This window comes from Urocitellus parryii, chromosome X, assembly GCF_045843805.1.
Source record: "Urocitellus parryii isolate mUroPar1 chromosome X, mUroPar1.hap1, whole genome shotgun sequence".
Taxonomy (NCBI): domain Eukaryota; kingdom Metazoa; phylum Chordata; class Mammalia; order Rodentia; family Sciuridae; genus Urocitellus; species Urocitellus parryii.
Window position 1 is genome coordinate 5254606 of NC_135547.1, and position 15479 is coordinate 5270084.

The following is a 15479-nucleotide window of genomic DNA, read 5'->3' on the forward strand; positions in this document are numbered from 1 at the left end:
AATCATAAATTTGAAACCAGCCTTCATGACTTAGTGATATTCTGTCTCCAAAAAAAAAAAAAATATATATATATATATATATATATATATATATATATATATATGAAGAGCTAAGGATGTAGCTCTATGGTAAAGCATTCCTGGAATCATTCCTTAATACCACCACCACCAAAAAGGGGGGCTGGTACCATGGTTATCTATAGATACCCTAGTTGGTGTGTTATCAGACCTTCTTGACCTTTTTTTTTTTTTTTGGCAGGGCGGGGAGTATCAGGGATTGAACTCAGGGGCATTTGACCACTGAACCACATCCCCAGTCCTATTTTGTATTTTATTTAGAGACTGGGTCTCACTGAGTTGCTTGGTGCTTCGATGTTGCTGAGGCTGGCTTTGAACTTGTGATCTTCCTGCCTCAGGGTCCCAAACTACTGGGATTATAGGTATGCTCCACCTAGCCTGGCCTTCTTGCTCTTTTCTAACTGTAAACTTAGTCCCTATTGATCAAAACCTCTCCCAATTCCTCCCTTCCTTCTCTTCTGAGTCTCTAGTAACCACCACCTCACAACTTCTATGAGATCATTTTTTTACATTCTACTTATGAGATCATGTGATACTTATCTTTCTGTGATTGCCTTATGTCACTTAATATAGTGATCTCCAATTCCATGCGTGTTTCTGCAAACAATAGGAATTTGTACTCTTTGTGACAGAATAGTATTCCATTGTGTATAGGTACCACACTATCTTTACCCATCCATACTTTGATGGGCACTTAGGTTGATTCTGTTATCTTGGCTACTGTGAGTAGTGCTGCAATAAATATGGGAGAAGTTTATTGCAATTGACATACTGAGTTAATTATTTTTATATATACATTTAGGAGTGGGGTTAGTGGATCACAAGTTAGCTCTATTTTTAATTTTTTGAAAAACCGCCATACAGATTTCTATAACAGCATATTAATTTAAAGAACTTCTTTTCTAATGCAAGCATTTTGTATTATTTTCACAAATTTGGTGTATTGTGTTTTCACTTTCATTTAGTCCAAAATGCTTTCTAATTTTTCTTTTGCTTAAAGATTATTTAGAAGTGTGGTAGTTAATTTTGAAGTATTTTGAGAATTTTCCAGATATCTGTCGATTTCTAATTTAATTTCACTTTGTTTAGACACTTTTAAAATGTGATTTCAGTGCTTCTAAATTTGGTGATCTATGTTTTAAGGCCAAAAATTCAATCTGTTTTGCTGAATGTTTCATGTGGACCTGAAAGGAATTTGTATTTTGTGGTTTTTGGGAGGAACTCTTTTTATCAAATCAGGTCAACTTGGTTGAATGTTGTTACAATCCTGTATATCTTTAGAAATTTTTTATCAGTATGTTCTATTAATACTGATAGAAAAGTATGGATTTTCATTTATAACTGCAAATTTTTCTACTTCTCCTTTTTGTTTGCTTATGTTTTCTACCTGCATTTTGACATTTTGTTATTAGATACTTAAATATATATGATTGTTAGACCCTCTTGAAAAATTGACCCTTGTCATTATGAACTGCCCATATTTTTCCCTGATAATATTCCTTGTTCAGAAATATACTTTCTTATATTGTGGTAGGCAGAATGGTTCCCAGCAAAGAAATTCATGTCCTGAGCTCTGGAACCTTTGAACATGTGATGTTATGTGGCAAAAGGGACTTTCCAAATGTATTTCAGCTTATACTATCCATTTCTATTGTACTCTGACAAATTGCCACAGATGTAGTGTCTTAAAACCACACAAACTTATTATCTCAGAATTCTTTAGGTCAGCATTCTAGGTACAGCATGGGCTTAGTTGGCTCTTCTGCTTAGAGTTTCACAGGTTGAAATCAGAGTGTTAACAGGGCTGCATTCCTTTGTGGAGGCTCTGGAGATTAATCCACTTCCAAGGTCATTTGGGCTATTGTGAAAATTTAGTTCTGTGGATTTGTAGGGCTGAGATTCTACCTCTCCTGCTTGCTATCAGCCAAGAATCTCAACTTCTAGTGGTTGCTTGCATTCTTTGGTCCATGGTTCCTTTCCTTCCATCTTCAAAGCCAGCAATAGCAGGTTGAGTCCTAATCTGAAATCTCTCTGATTTCCACTTTCACCACATCTCTCTGACTTAAGTCTTCTCCCTTCCTGTTCTTCTTCTGAGAACTCATGTGATTACTCTGGGCCCACTTGAATAATCTAGGATAATCTCCCTATTTTAAGGTTAGCTGATTAAGATCCTTAATTCCATCTGTAGAGTTCCTTCACAGTAGAACTTAGGTTAGTGTTTGACCGAATAACCAGAGGACAGGAATCTTTTAAGACATCTTTAGATTTTACTTACCATGGTTAAAATAGGGAAATTAGCCTGATTTATCTAAGTGGGGCTAGTCTAATCACATGAACACATTTTTGGGGGGAGGAACTGGGATTGAACCTAGGGGCGCTTAACCACTGAGTTACATCTCCAGACCTTTTTTATATTTTATTTAGAGACAGGGTCTCTCAGAGTTGCTAAATGCCTCTGTAATCTGCTAAAGCTGGCTTTAATCTCGAAATCCTCCTGCCTCAGCCTCCCTAGTTGCTGGGATTATAGGCATGTACCACTATGCCTGGATAATTACAAGAACTCTTAAAAGTAGAGAACTTTCTTTTCTAGGAAACAGGAGAGATATGGCAGGAGAATTCAGAAAAATTCCAAATATGAGAAAGATTCAATATGCTGTTGCTGGCTTTGATATATAGAGGCCTATAGTATGCAATGGTAACCCCCAACTGATAGACAGCAAATGAACAGGGCTATTTGTCCTGCAATCACAAGCAGCTCAATTCTTCAAAGAATCTGAAATGAACTTGGAAGCAGATTCTGCTCAAAGTCTCCTAGTATGAGCCCCATCAACAGACATCTTGGTTTTTGCCTCTGTTCTGAGACTCGAAGCGGAGAAAATGACCATACCCACTTGGCCTTCTGCCATACAGGTCAGTAATGTTATGGGCCAGGCTATATGGGCAATTACCAAACAGACTCCATTTTACCCTGAGATTCATATTGTGTAAAAAATGTTTCTCCCATGGAAAAGCCCCACCTCTGTACCCATGAATAGTTACCTAGCATAGCATACTTGGCAACACAAAATAGCAATTGTTGTGGTAAAACTACCTGATTACTTGTAACAGTTCCCTCCTTGCTGCAGTAGCAAGAATGGAGTCACTATGGCTATAGGAGCAGGCAGGTATGGCCGTAGGGACTCCATGTCACCTATTCTAGACTCCACCTTAGTTTTTCTGTTACTGCTCTGTGAAGAGACAACTTCAGGACCCATTTCTGAGAAAACAAAATGAAAGCTGTTTTCTGCTAAATTAATATATATGTGTGTGTGTGTGTGTGTGTGTGTGTGTGTGTGTGTGTGTATGGTCTTCTGTACTTTTTACCCCACAAAATGTACTCAACCCAGGATATGGTGGTCTTGGTGACCTATATGACTTTGAAGTAGATTTTTGCCCCCACTGACCACCTGCTCGATGGTTGTCTAGCACCTTCTCTGACCCAAAATGTGGTTGACTGAGTTGTTCTGCTGACAGCTTTTTTTTTAGCTTCTGTACCTGCTTGCTTACAGCTATGTCAACCTGGATATGGGTTTTGCAGTTTTTGCCCTTATGTATCCTAAAATGCTCAAGCTCAGGGCTATTCCTTGCAGAGACAGTTATGGATCCTATGGAGAATAGTCACCAGCCGGCTGGCTAAATAAAAACTCTTCGAATTGGACAAAACTGGGACTTGTTGTGTTTTCTGAGTGACCTGCCCCACAACAAGTAAGATGATAAATTTGTATTGTTTTAAGATGCTAAGTTTGTGATAATTTGTTACTGCAGCAATAGAAGACTAAAACAGATACTAAGATAGTCACTCCAGTTAGTATTTGTTTTGTACAACTTTTCCCAACCTTTTTAATTTTTTTTAATTGCAGATGGACCCATACCTTTATTTTATTTATTGATAATTATGTGGTGCTGAAAATTGAACCCAGTGCCTCACACATGCTAGACGAACACTCTGCCACTGAACCCCAACCCCAACCCCATCCTTTTGATTTTAATCAATCTGAATTTACAAAGTGGGTTTCTTTTAAGTAGTATATAGTTTTCTTGCTTCTTTATCCAATAGAATAATCTTTGCCTTTAAATTGGTATTTATACCATTTATATTTAACATAGCTGTTGTCAGGGTTAGATTTTCACTACCTTCTTGCTTCATCCTGGAAATCACCTCCAGTCCATAAACTGGGGCAATTCTAGTGTTTATTCTGTTTGTTTCCCCCTCCTCCCTCCGTTCTTCCTCCTTCCTTGTTCTTTACTGCCTGTCACCCAGTGTCTGCAAATGGGGGTTTTATTTATTTTGTTCAGTTCTTTTTTAACATGGGGAGATAAATCCTATTTTTGATATTACATCTAGTCTGTGAGTAGAAATCTTCAACAATATATTTTTTTTCTTTGGTACTAGGGATTGAACTCAGGGACACTGGACCACTAAGCCACATCTCCAGCCCTATTTTGTATTTTATTGAGAGACAGGGTCTCACTGAGTTGCTTAGCACCTCACTTTTTCTGAGACTGACTTTTAACTCATGATCCTCTTGCCTCAGCCTCCCAAGCCACTGGGATTACAGGCATGGACCACCACATTCAACTGTAATTTCTAATTAATATTTTAGGACCTCCTTTATAACAATTCCTTTTTATGTGAGATGTGAGTTTCTCTCTCTCTCTCTCTCTCTCTCTCTCTCTCTCTCTCTCTGTGTGTGTGTGTGTGTGTGTGTGTGTTTACTCAGCCCTGGGAAGTATAATACATTTGCCAAAAATGTCTATTCCATATGAACATAGCAGATGGTTGTCTTTTTACAAGTACACTAAAAAAAATGGTGGGCTGGGGATGTGGCTCAAGTGGTAACGCACTCGCCTGGCATGAGCTGGGCACTGGGTTCGATCCTCAGCACCACATAAAAATAAAAATAAAGATATTGTGTCCACCAGAAACTGAAAAATAAATATTAAAAAAAATTCTCTCTCTTCTCTTCTCTTCTCTTCTCTTCTCTTCTCTTCTCTTCTCTTCTCTCTCTCCCCCCCCCCTCCCTCCCTCTCTCTCTCTCTCTCTCTCTCTCTCTCTCTCTCTCTCTCTCTTAAAAAAATGGTGATAGAACTTGGCCATATTCTGAACATGTCAACCTTTTACAGTCTCTGTGCCTTGGTATAAATAGTTCTTCTGCCTAGAATGCTTCCTCGACTTACTTCCTTTCTGCATGGAAGTATCCAAGTATCCTCTGGAAACAGCTCCATAGTCAACACTTCTCTGCTTCTCAGAGCTTCAGACAGAACTTGTATTTCCTCTTCCCAGCTGTTGTAACACCATGCCTGTGGCACCAGTTCAGCAAAGGTCATTCTGTGTTTTAATTATATGTTTCTATGTGGACTTCCTCCTACCCGGAAGCCCTAGAAGACAGGGAACTTACTTTAGTCTTCTTTATGTTTCTCTTATCCCCAATAAAATATATCTGCTATCTATCTAAAACTTTTCAATAAATGATTGTTTAATTAATGACATTTTATGTACTAAAATATATTGCTATTACTCCATCCTATTTGTGAAGGTGAATCCCCTTTAATCATTTTACTTTTCTCCTAGTAAATTCCTCATCTATGCCTGTCTGCTGCTCTTCTCTGTGCTGCTGGCCCTTCGCCTGGATGGCATCATTCAGTGGAGTTACTGGGCTGTCTTTGCTCCAATATGGCTGTGGAAGTTGATGGTCATTGTTGGAGCCTCAGTTGGAACTGGAGTCTGGGCACGAAATCCTCAATATCGGTAATAGTGCTTTATAAAACCCATTGGTCTCTATCCTAAGGATATCTTGCTTTTCTTCACTTTTTTCATATTGTGAAATAATTAACATTTAAAAAAATTATTGTTCTGTTTTCCTCACTTTTGATAAAATGAGAACCATTCCTTTTCTACCTATTTTGGGTTTTATAAGAACTATAGTACAGGCAAACTGAGAACCCTTTAGTGTTTTTTTTTTTTAATTGGGTGTTTGGTATTTATTTTCTTAAAAACGCAATGCTAGTTTGATTGACTAAGTGCCGAGCCAGCCCACAAGTGCCTAAATAATCCAAAAGGAAACCAAACTACAGAATTTTTATGCCACAGGTGACTAAACATAGTTCTGGCCTTGATCAACAGGGATTTGACTTTATCCAGATAACTTTTGGAACTATGGCTCCCCTTGTCCTACTCTCCTAGCACTGGGGTTTTAGGACTGTTAATGACTTCTGGAAGGTGGTTTGGTGGGAAGACTGTAAGTCCTTTAGATGGGAGCTGGGGAATGAGAAAAGTTGAGAGTCATGTTGAGAAGGAAGACAGAGTTTTGGGGGTCACTAGAGCCGGGTACAGCCAATGTTACTGAGCTCTGTGAGAATATTTTTCTTCTCTTTCACAGAGACTGGAACTTCTTAAAGAAAAAAAAGGGTGTAATGGGATGTGGGGGCTATTTGGAAAGTGAAGCAATGCCCAGTAGGCAAGTAGGGAGGGGAGAAGGAGGTACAGGCTGCTACTCCTGGTTGAAGAGTATAGAAATTGGGGCCCCTTCAACTTTTAAAATTATTGGTTATGAACTATAACAAGAAGATTTAGATGATGTAAGTATTATCTCATATGTATCTAGGAGCTTTAAAATAGCTACACAAAGAGCCTTGGCAAGTCAGGGCTATTGATGTGTAGCTATTTTAAAGTCCTTATATCTTTCAAAAAAGATTGATTACCTATATGGCTGCACATCTTTTCCTTTTTATGAGATAGTATTAGATATTTAATGTTTATTCCTGAAATAATTAAAAGTTAACTATTATTTTAGCTTTCAACAATTGATATTTAGAAGCTTTTTGAACTCTAATCTGTTGTTTTAAGACTTTTTGAGCAAGGAAAAGAATTATGTGTTTGGTTAAATATATGGAATGTATAGATATGGTCATTCCAGTGTTAACATTAACTGGTGGAACACTGTTGGTTCTAAGGGAATAAGCATTGACCTTGTTTTCTCTGTGTTCTAATCTCAGATGTGTTTATCACTGACAAGACATGTATATCAGAATGTTCGTGTATATTTTGACTAAATATTGTAGGTCTTTTAAATGCATTATAAAGCATTTCTTGATTTGTGGCTTTACCATTTTTCAACTGTTAATGTATTAAGTTTGTGCTTGAATTGAATTAGCTAATTGAACTAATTTTGTTTGAGAACGATTTTAACTATTTTGTTCCTTATCTTTCATCTGTAGGTTTTAATACATCCTAATGGAAAAGAAAGGAAAATAAAAAAAAAACATTTAAACTTTTAATTTGTATTTTAAAGTAGCACCTAACAAATAGTTACCATATCTTGTTGAGAATAAACCACACTTGTTCATAAATAAAGCTAGATTTATTTTTGTAGTATTGCATGAAATGTGATTTATATGGCTTTTAATTCAATGACAAATGAAAAGCATAGACTGAAGAGATGTTTGTCATTTTTTAAAAGTAGAAGCAATCAGTATAAATAATCTTAGAAATAATTCTTGTAGTTGAATTTAAAGTTATGAACAAAATTATATTATACATTGTCTGAGAAATAATTGTGGCTATTACTTCTGTGAATATCTTTCTAAAGATCAGGTTTAACTTAGCTTTCTACTTGATTTTCATTTTCTTTTTGACAAATTTATAAGTAAAATTCAAAGTGCCAGCATAAGTTGGTATTCACCATGGATTGCTTGCTTATAAATGGAGATTCTGAACTGAGGGTCTTTTGTCTTTTTCTTCTTCTCTCCCTTTTTAGAGCAGAAGGAGAAACGTGTGTGGAGTTTAAAGCCATGCTGATTGCCGTGGGCATCCACTTGCTCCTATTGATGTTTGAAGTTCTGGTCTGTGACAGGATCGAGAGAGGGAGCCATTTCTGGCTTCTGGTCTTCATGCCACTGTTCTTTGTTTCTCCAGTGTCTGTTGCAGCTTGTGTCTGGGGCTTTCGACATGATAGGTCACTAGAGGTAAGAGTTAATACATTTAAGAATGTTTTCAAAACAGTCGTTTGAATGTCAGTGTCTTGCCCCTTGTTAGGAAGAGATTGATTGTTAACTCTAGATCTTGCCATATGTGGCAACAAAATACAATGGAAATAATTGTTTCCTTTCTTGACACCAAAGTGTAGCTGTCCTCTGCCAGGGCCATTAGCCTTCTCCCAACTTCCTGTTTTCCAATCCACTTGCATCACCAAGGCCTCTACAGAGATAGAGAACTCATAAGATAGATATAGGTATAAAACAATAGATTTTAGCTGAATCTAGTGGTGCAAATCTGTAATCCAAGTGACTCAGGAGGCTGAGGCAGGAGGATCACAAGTTCAAAGCCAACTTTAGCAACTTAGTAAGACTCTCAGCAACTTAGCAAAATCCTGTCTCAAAACGTCAAGAAAAAGAATTGGATTTAGCTCCATGGTAAAGCACCCCTGGGTTCAGTCGCCAATAACAACAACAACAACAACAACAACAAAAAGATAAATTTGAAGGACCTGGCATATACACAATTGTGAGATTGGCAAGTCTGAAATGTCTAGAGACTTGATAGGAGATGAGACTGCAGTCCTGAGGCAGAATTTCTCTCTGGAAAACCTCAGCGTTGCACTTAAAACATTCAGCAGTTTGGATGAGGCCCACCCACATTACTAAGTGCAATCACCTATATTTTAAATCAATACCTTCACAGCAACACCCATTTTAAAGTTGGATTAAATAACTGGATACTAGTTGGGCACAGTGGCACATGCCTATGATCCCAGCAGCTTAGGAGGCTGAGGCAGGAGGATTGCAAGTTCAAAACAGCCTTAGCAACTTAGTGAGACCCTAAGCAACTTAGCAAAACCCGTCTCTAAATAAAATATTAAACATGCCTGGGGATGTGGCTTAGGGGTTAAGCACCCCTAGATTCAGTTCCTGGTACCAAAAATAAAATTACTGAGTACTATAGCCCAGCCAAGTTGATTCATAAAGCTAAAAATCACACTCCAAAGCCCAGACCCTGTACACATAAGCTGAGGGCCCAAAGCTGTGAGCTAATGTGTTGAAGAGATACTGGAGACAGTGCAGGAGGCCACCTTATCCACGGTTTCACTTTGCTTGATTTCAGTTACCTGTGATTAGCCAATGTCCAAAATAGACTACAATAACATTTTAATAATATAGTTCATTACTTTTATTACAATATATTATTAGAATTGTTCTATTTTATTATTAGTTTTTTATTAATCTTTTGCTATGCCTAATATATAGAGTAAACTTTATCATATGTATATATATATTGGGGAAAAAAACAGAGTATGTCATTTTGGCACTATCTGTGGTCTCAGGCATCCTCTGGGAGTCTTGGATCATAACCCTGTGAGTAAGGGAGAAAAACTTTAGGTGCCTTGTGGAAAAGAATTATAGGAAGGAGACTGATATTGGTTTGGAAGGGAACATAGGAGCTGTAGGGTAAGCCTTAGCTTTAGGTGTACTTTTACCCCAGGTGTAGGTTTGAGAGGAAATTGCCGAGAGAGAGAGAAGTGCTGATGGAACAAGGCACTGTGAGACCCAGAGGGAACAGAATTAAGAAAACCAGGAAGGGCTTGGCCTTGAAAGGGGTGATCTTCCCCTCTAGAACTGGCAGAAACCTTAGCATTGGATGTGACTGATGGGTAGATGTGGACTATGAAAATAGGTACTTCTCTCAGCCCTACCCTCACCACCCTTGCAGTTCCCTAATCGTTTGACAAGTCAGCTACTTCTCTTCTGCACTGCTTCTCTCTGGCTGATTGCTGGGGACTGCTAAAGAAAGTCACCTGACTCATAGACTAAGTAACCATCTTGAGCCAGACCATGCATTAACAGGGCCATAGCAATCAGGCCCCCAAAGGGTAAAGATTGGTTTGGGGATAAAGGTGGGGAAGGTCTTACTTCTCACCCATGGCCTGCTTGGGAGGGAATAAGTAACCCTTGATGGTGTGGGCCTCCTGGAAATAAGTGTCTGAAGAGGAGTATTAAGAAATAATACAAAAGACACGAAAAATATTTTTTAAAGTAAGAGCTTGGTGGGTGGAAAAGACCTGATGGGTCTGATCTTAATAAATGGGAAAAGCCCACAAATGCTTTGTTTGTAGTGAAACACACCAAAGGAACTTATTGTGAGAAGGGGTTCTTCAAGGTAAACAAGAAGTAAGAGGCTGTGGGAAGTTGGCCTGGTTGGGGCCTTATCACTTGCACAGTAATTCTTCCTCCTCCAGGCAGCTGGTGCCTCAAGGCTATTTAGGCCACACTGATATCTCTTTTACCCAAGGCTAGCAGGCATATAAACTCAAGGCCATGAACTCATGAATTCCATGCCTGGAATGAGCCCCATTAACACCCATTAACACCTGCACCTGCAAATGGGAGTGACTTTCTACATCTTTGCATGGAAAGATTCCAAGATGCTGCAGTCAAGCTGTCCAAGGCTATGGAGTTCAAAGCAATAATTTATTTGTCACTCCCAACACTTACTCTATGAATAAAGTGCAGGCATTCATGCAGTACATTACCTACCAAATATCTGTGGTATTAAAATTTCATGAGGGGTACAATTAGAAAACAAATTTATAATGTGGCTTCTTGGAATGCAGTAATTAAAATGAAGTTTAGCAGCATTGAGCAGACCCTCATGGTATCTGTGCAGCCTGGTAATATCCGTATGTGTCTCGTATTCCAGGGCCATTCACAAACACTCTGCCCATCTGAAAGAGCAGTCTGTTTTTTTCCTTCCCTTTTTGTGGACATATCCGTTCAGTGCTCTGGATCTTAGCCAAACTTTCACCAACTTTGCTCTCTGTCATCTGAAAAAGAAAAAAAAGCAGCTAGAGCAAGCCCCTCTGAGGCCTGGGTTCCACTCTCGTGCTTTCTCCTTCCTGTTCACAGGCGAGCTTCTTGAAATCTGCTATTCTATCCTTAGTGCTCTGTTCCTTTCTCCTGATCTCTGATCAGCTCTGTTTTCTGGGACCTGGCATGAGTGCCCAAGGCCAAGTTCCAGTGGGCATCAGGTAGTCCTCGTCTTTTTCGTCCTGGAGCTTCCAACACTGCAGAGTGTTTCTTGACTGGCATTTCCCTGGCTTCTGATCCTTGGACCCTCTGGCTGCCTCTGGCTTGGATTCCTTTGCTGAGTTCTTCCTCCCCCTACTCCTTATGAATTGCTGTTTCTTAACATTTCTCTTTCTCCTCACTATTCTTACTTAATTGGAATGGTCTTCTTGACATGCCTGCTTCTGCTAACCCTCAGGAAGCTATTGTCACCTAAATTCCTATTTCAGAACTCACTTTTCTGCATCAGCTCAAGATTTCTTATTTAGCTTCACCCCAATCTGTCCTCCCTCTTGGACTCCAGAGTAGCTCATATGTGACTAGAGCATAAAGATGGAAGTCCACACTTCTGGGGGAAAGGAAACCTGCACACAGGTGTGGGGCTAAACAAGCTACACCCTCATCGCTCAAGGCATGCTCCAGGCACCTTAGCGTACTCAAGGAGCACCAAGGATAATGGACACTTTGAAGGAAACACTGATCCTTGACATCTGTTGGGATACCACACAAACCACTACCTAAGTTTTATTTGTATTATTAGTTCACACCCATTCCTTTTGAATACTGTATCTTTAGAGAGCTGAGTTTTTGGCAGTTGCTATGATTAAAAGCTAGCACTAATGGGAAAATGCAGCAGAAGAATGGGTAATGAAAATGGAAGTGCCATATCTAATTCCAAGATTTGGGAAATTGTGCACCACCTAGTAGGCACAAAATCTCAGTAGGAATGTTTTGTGTGCTTTTTAAAAATAATATAATTATATTTTTCTTTTGACTTAGGTGATTTATTTATTTTTCAAATGGATTAGTATGGAAATACTAAATTTATACCTAATTTCCTAATTCAATGGAACTATTATTTATTTCTTTTGGCCAAGAGATCTGTGAAAGAATTACAAAGTCACCAAATGTCCTATGGACTGAGAATTTTGGGGAATCTCTGGGCCAGGTCACAGATTTTTGTTCTATAGACAAAGACAAGGACTTTCTCCAAAAAGAGGAGCACCCCAGAGGCCATTTGAACAGAGGGTCATCCAGCTAGAGCTATGAAAGTGCTTTGCGGGGTTGATGACATTGGAGGCCTAGTGAGGTAGTCCTGATCAGGATAAAGAGTGGGGGGCAGGCTCAAGAGAAGTTTAGATAGGAGAATGGACAGGTGCTGGTGACTGAATATGAGTGTGGGGGAAAAAACAGAGGGCACTTCCCAGGTTTGTGATTTGGGGAATCAGGATGCTATGGTGACTTACAGTTAAAGAAAGGAGAAGGACAGGGTTTAAAGTGCTGGGGGTAACAACCTCAGTTGGGGACCAGCTTCATTCATAATGCCCCTAGTAAAGCCTAGTTCCTAGTGACATCTGTTGCAGCTGGGTCTGATGCACAGCAGGAAGGCTAGCCTGGAGATAGTTTTGAGAACCGACCACTAGGCCGTAATACAAGCTGGGGAGTGACTGAAACTTCTCAATACCCAGAATGGAGTGAATGAAAAGGCTGAGTTTTAGGTTCTGAGTAGCATCCGAAAGAACCTAAGAAAGAAGTGTCAGAGCGAAGTGTCAGAGCACTTAGAGGGAATCCTTGAAGTTCTGAAGGAGAGGTACAAAAAGAAAGGAATAGTCAGCCATAGCATATGTGAAGAGACATTTAGGAGGATGTGAGTGTAAGTGTTCTGCTGCCTCCTGGTATTGGTGACATTGATGAAGGCAGTTTCCTGATGGGGTGGTGATGTAGGCAGAGGCCAGATCACATGGTGGGGGGGATTAGGATGGTAGTAAGGCAGTAGGGGCTCATATAACCATTTCTTTCTCACAAAGCTGGGCTCTAGTAGAAAAAGGAAGTAAGGCTGAGAGGGTTACTGAATCATGGGAGGTGGGATTATTTGGAGTTGGGGTTGCTTTTGCTTTTAATGGGAAATGTTTAACTTGTTTCTTGCTGGAAAGCATCAAGGACATAGGTAAGATAAATGATGCAGTAAAAAAAAATCTATAATTAATGGCTTGATATGACAGGGTCCTCAAGGAGCTGAAAAGGAAGGTATGGGATGTAGGGCTGAGTCCTGGATATAAGAAAAAGGAACTATAAGGGTGGTTACAAATAGAGATGATTGTAGATAGGGACAGGAAGGAAGCATGGGGGGTCCACTTTGGATTGCCTTTCTTTCTCACTATACCTAGAAACAAGATCATCATTGAGCCAGCAATGATCAGGCCTTTACTCACAAAAAGGCCAGGGCAAGCACTAAGCAGAGGGATGAGGTAGGAGCACATTTCTCTTTGGTATAGCATTGCTGTGCTCTTCTCGTGTGGAAAATCAGGAGTTTCCAATGTAATGCAATATAGTTTTACTGTATTACAGTTTGCATTGCCTTTTATAACTTTTTTTAATGTAGTATTGAATGCAACTTATAGTTTAACCAATTCTTCTCTTCATTTGTAGTTAGAAATCCTGTGTTCTGTCAACATTCTCCAGTTTATATTCATTGCCTTAAGACTGGACAAGATCATCCACTGGCCCTGGCTTGTATGTAACTTTTTAAATCCTTAAATAAATGCTTTCATTATAAAAGTAATTCGTGTTCATTGTAGGAAACTTGGAGAAGACAGACAAGTATAGGTAGTAAACTAATAATCACCTATAATACTGTTACTAGGAAATAATATGATTAGTATTTTATATTCCCTTCTTTTATATAAAAATTATACTGCATGTAAAGTTTTATATCCTGATTTTTTATATAAATTCAGTTGATTCATTCTTCAGTTATATCTATAATACTATCATTTATAAATAATTCTGTTGTTGCCAGTGTTTGCAGTTTTAACACATGCTGCATTGGCAATATACATTTACATTTACATATATGTGTGTGTAAATATATATATATATATATATACACACACACACATACACACATATATCATATATATATTCACATATATGTATTTAAGTTTTTAAAAGTTTTAATTGACACATAATATGCATAGTTAGGGGTGCAGTGTGACATTCCAATAGTGTTTACAATGGATAATGATCAGATCAGTGTATTTGGCATGTCTGTTACCTTAGATAGTTATCATTTCTTTGTGTTGGGAACTGTCAGATTCCTCTACTAGCAGCATGAAATAGTCAATCCATTTTTGTTAACCATAGTTATCTTACTATACTATAAACATTAGAATTTTATACTCCTGCGTAATCTGAAGTATATAATTTGATGCATAAAAATTCTTGTCCGTATGTTTACTCTCTCCTTAGGAATTTCTCCAGAAACAGTATTACTGGGCTATAGGGTTGGAGATTTTTAAGATTCTTAAATACAAATATTATGCTGCCACCTTGCTTTGTCAAAAACCTGTACCAGTTTACACTCTTGCTAGGGATGGGATCATAACTCAAGCTTCTAAACTGTGTTTTCATTTAATGAGTATCAGGTTAAAATTGACTGTGAATGAAGGTGTGCATGTGTGGATGGAGGGAAGGATACACAGGTAAATTGCAAGCCACAAATTAGAGAATGTAGTGTTGTTTCAACTAGTGAGTGCATAGAAAGAAGATTGGGAAGAAAAGGCAGGAGAATTCCATGGCTTCTGGGACATGCTTTTATTTTACCTGCTGCTTGATTGTGCACTTTTGCATACAATACCAAATAAAACATATAGTTAAAAAAGAAAAGTATTCATTTCAGTACATGGAAGAAAATAAGGGAGCATGGACTCCAAAGTATAAGGAAATAAGATTTACCTCTTTCACTCAAAGTCTTTGATAAAACGTAATGAAAAATGTTGCTTAGGCATCCATCCTACATCTTCAGGGTGATACATCTAGAAAGTGGTAATCTGATCGAAAACTGCTTCCAACCAAGACAAAGCTCTTAGCATAAGGTACAATCAGGAAAAAAATAGATTTGGAATTTGGAATATATTTGCACAAGTGAACACAGGGATTTTAAACCCTCAATCCTGTATAGCTTCTAGTGCATGAAGCAGTCAGATTACATATCTCCCAAGTGAAAGCAAATGAGGCTGTTAAGATCCCTGTCATGCCACCCATGAAAGGAAATCCAATAAATAAGTCATCACAGTTGTACTTTAGAAGGAGAAAGACAAACTACATATAGTTTTTAGCAGAACTTACAATCAAGAACTTCAAGCTAATCAAGAAGAGGAAAAAAAATCATCTATCAATTAAAAATAATAGATCTAAAATTAAAATGTACACCTCTAGAGCTATTAGAAGAAAAGATAGGACAAAAATTTTAGGGCCTACAATTAGGTGAAGAGTTTGTAGAAATGGTGCTGATAGGGCTGGGG

At 38.4% G+C, this 15479-nt stretch overlaps 1 protein-coding gene across 3 annotated transcripts in view; it reads left to right on the top strand.

The window, feature by feature from the left end:
- Window positions 1–15479, top strand: part of Tmem185a (transmembrane protein 185A) — a 56657-nt gene that overhangs the window by 18261 nt on the left and 22917 nt on the right. For all 3 annotated transcript variants that reach the window (XM_077793606.1, XM_077793607.1, XM_077793604.1), the window contains exons 2-4: window positions 5690–5866; window positions 7875–8082; window positions 13606–13689. In XM_077793606.1, coding sequence (XP_077649732.1) covers window positions 5690–5866; window positions 7875–8082; window positions 13606–13689 — 469 coding nt within the window. The remainder of the gene's footprint in view (window positions 1–5689; window positions 5867–7874; window positions 8083–13605; window positions 13690–15479) is intronic.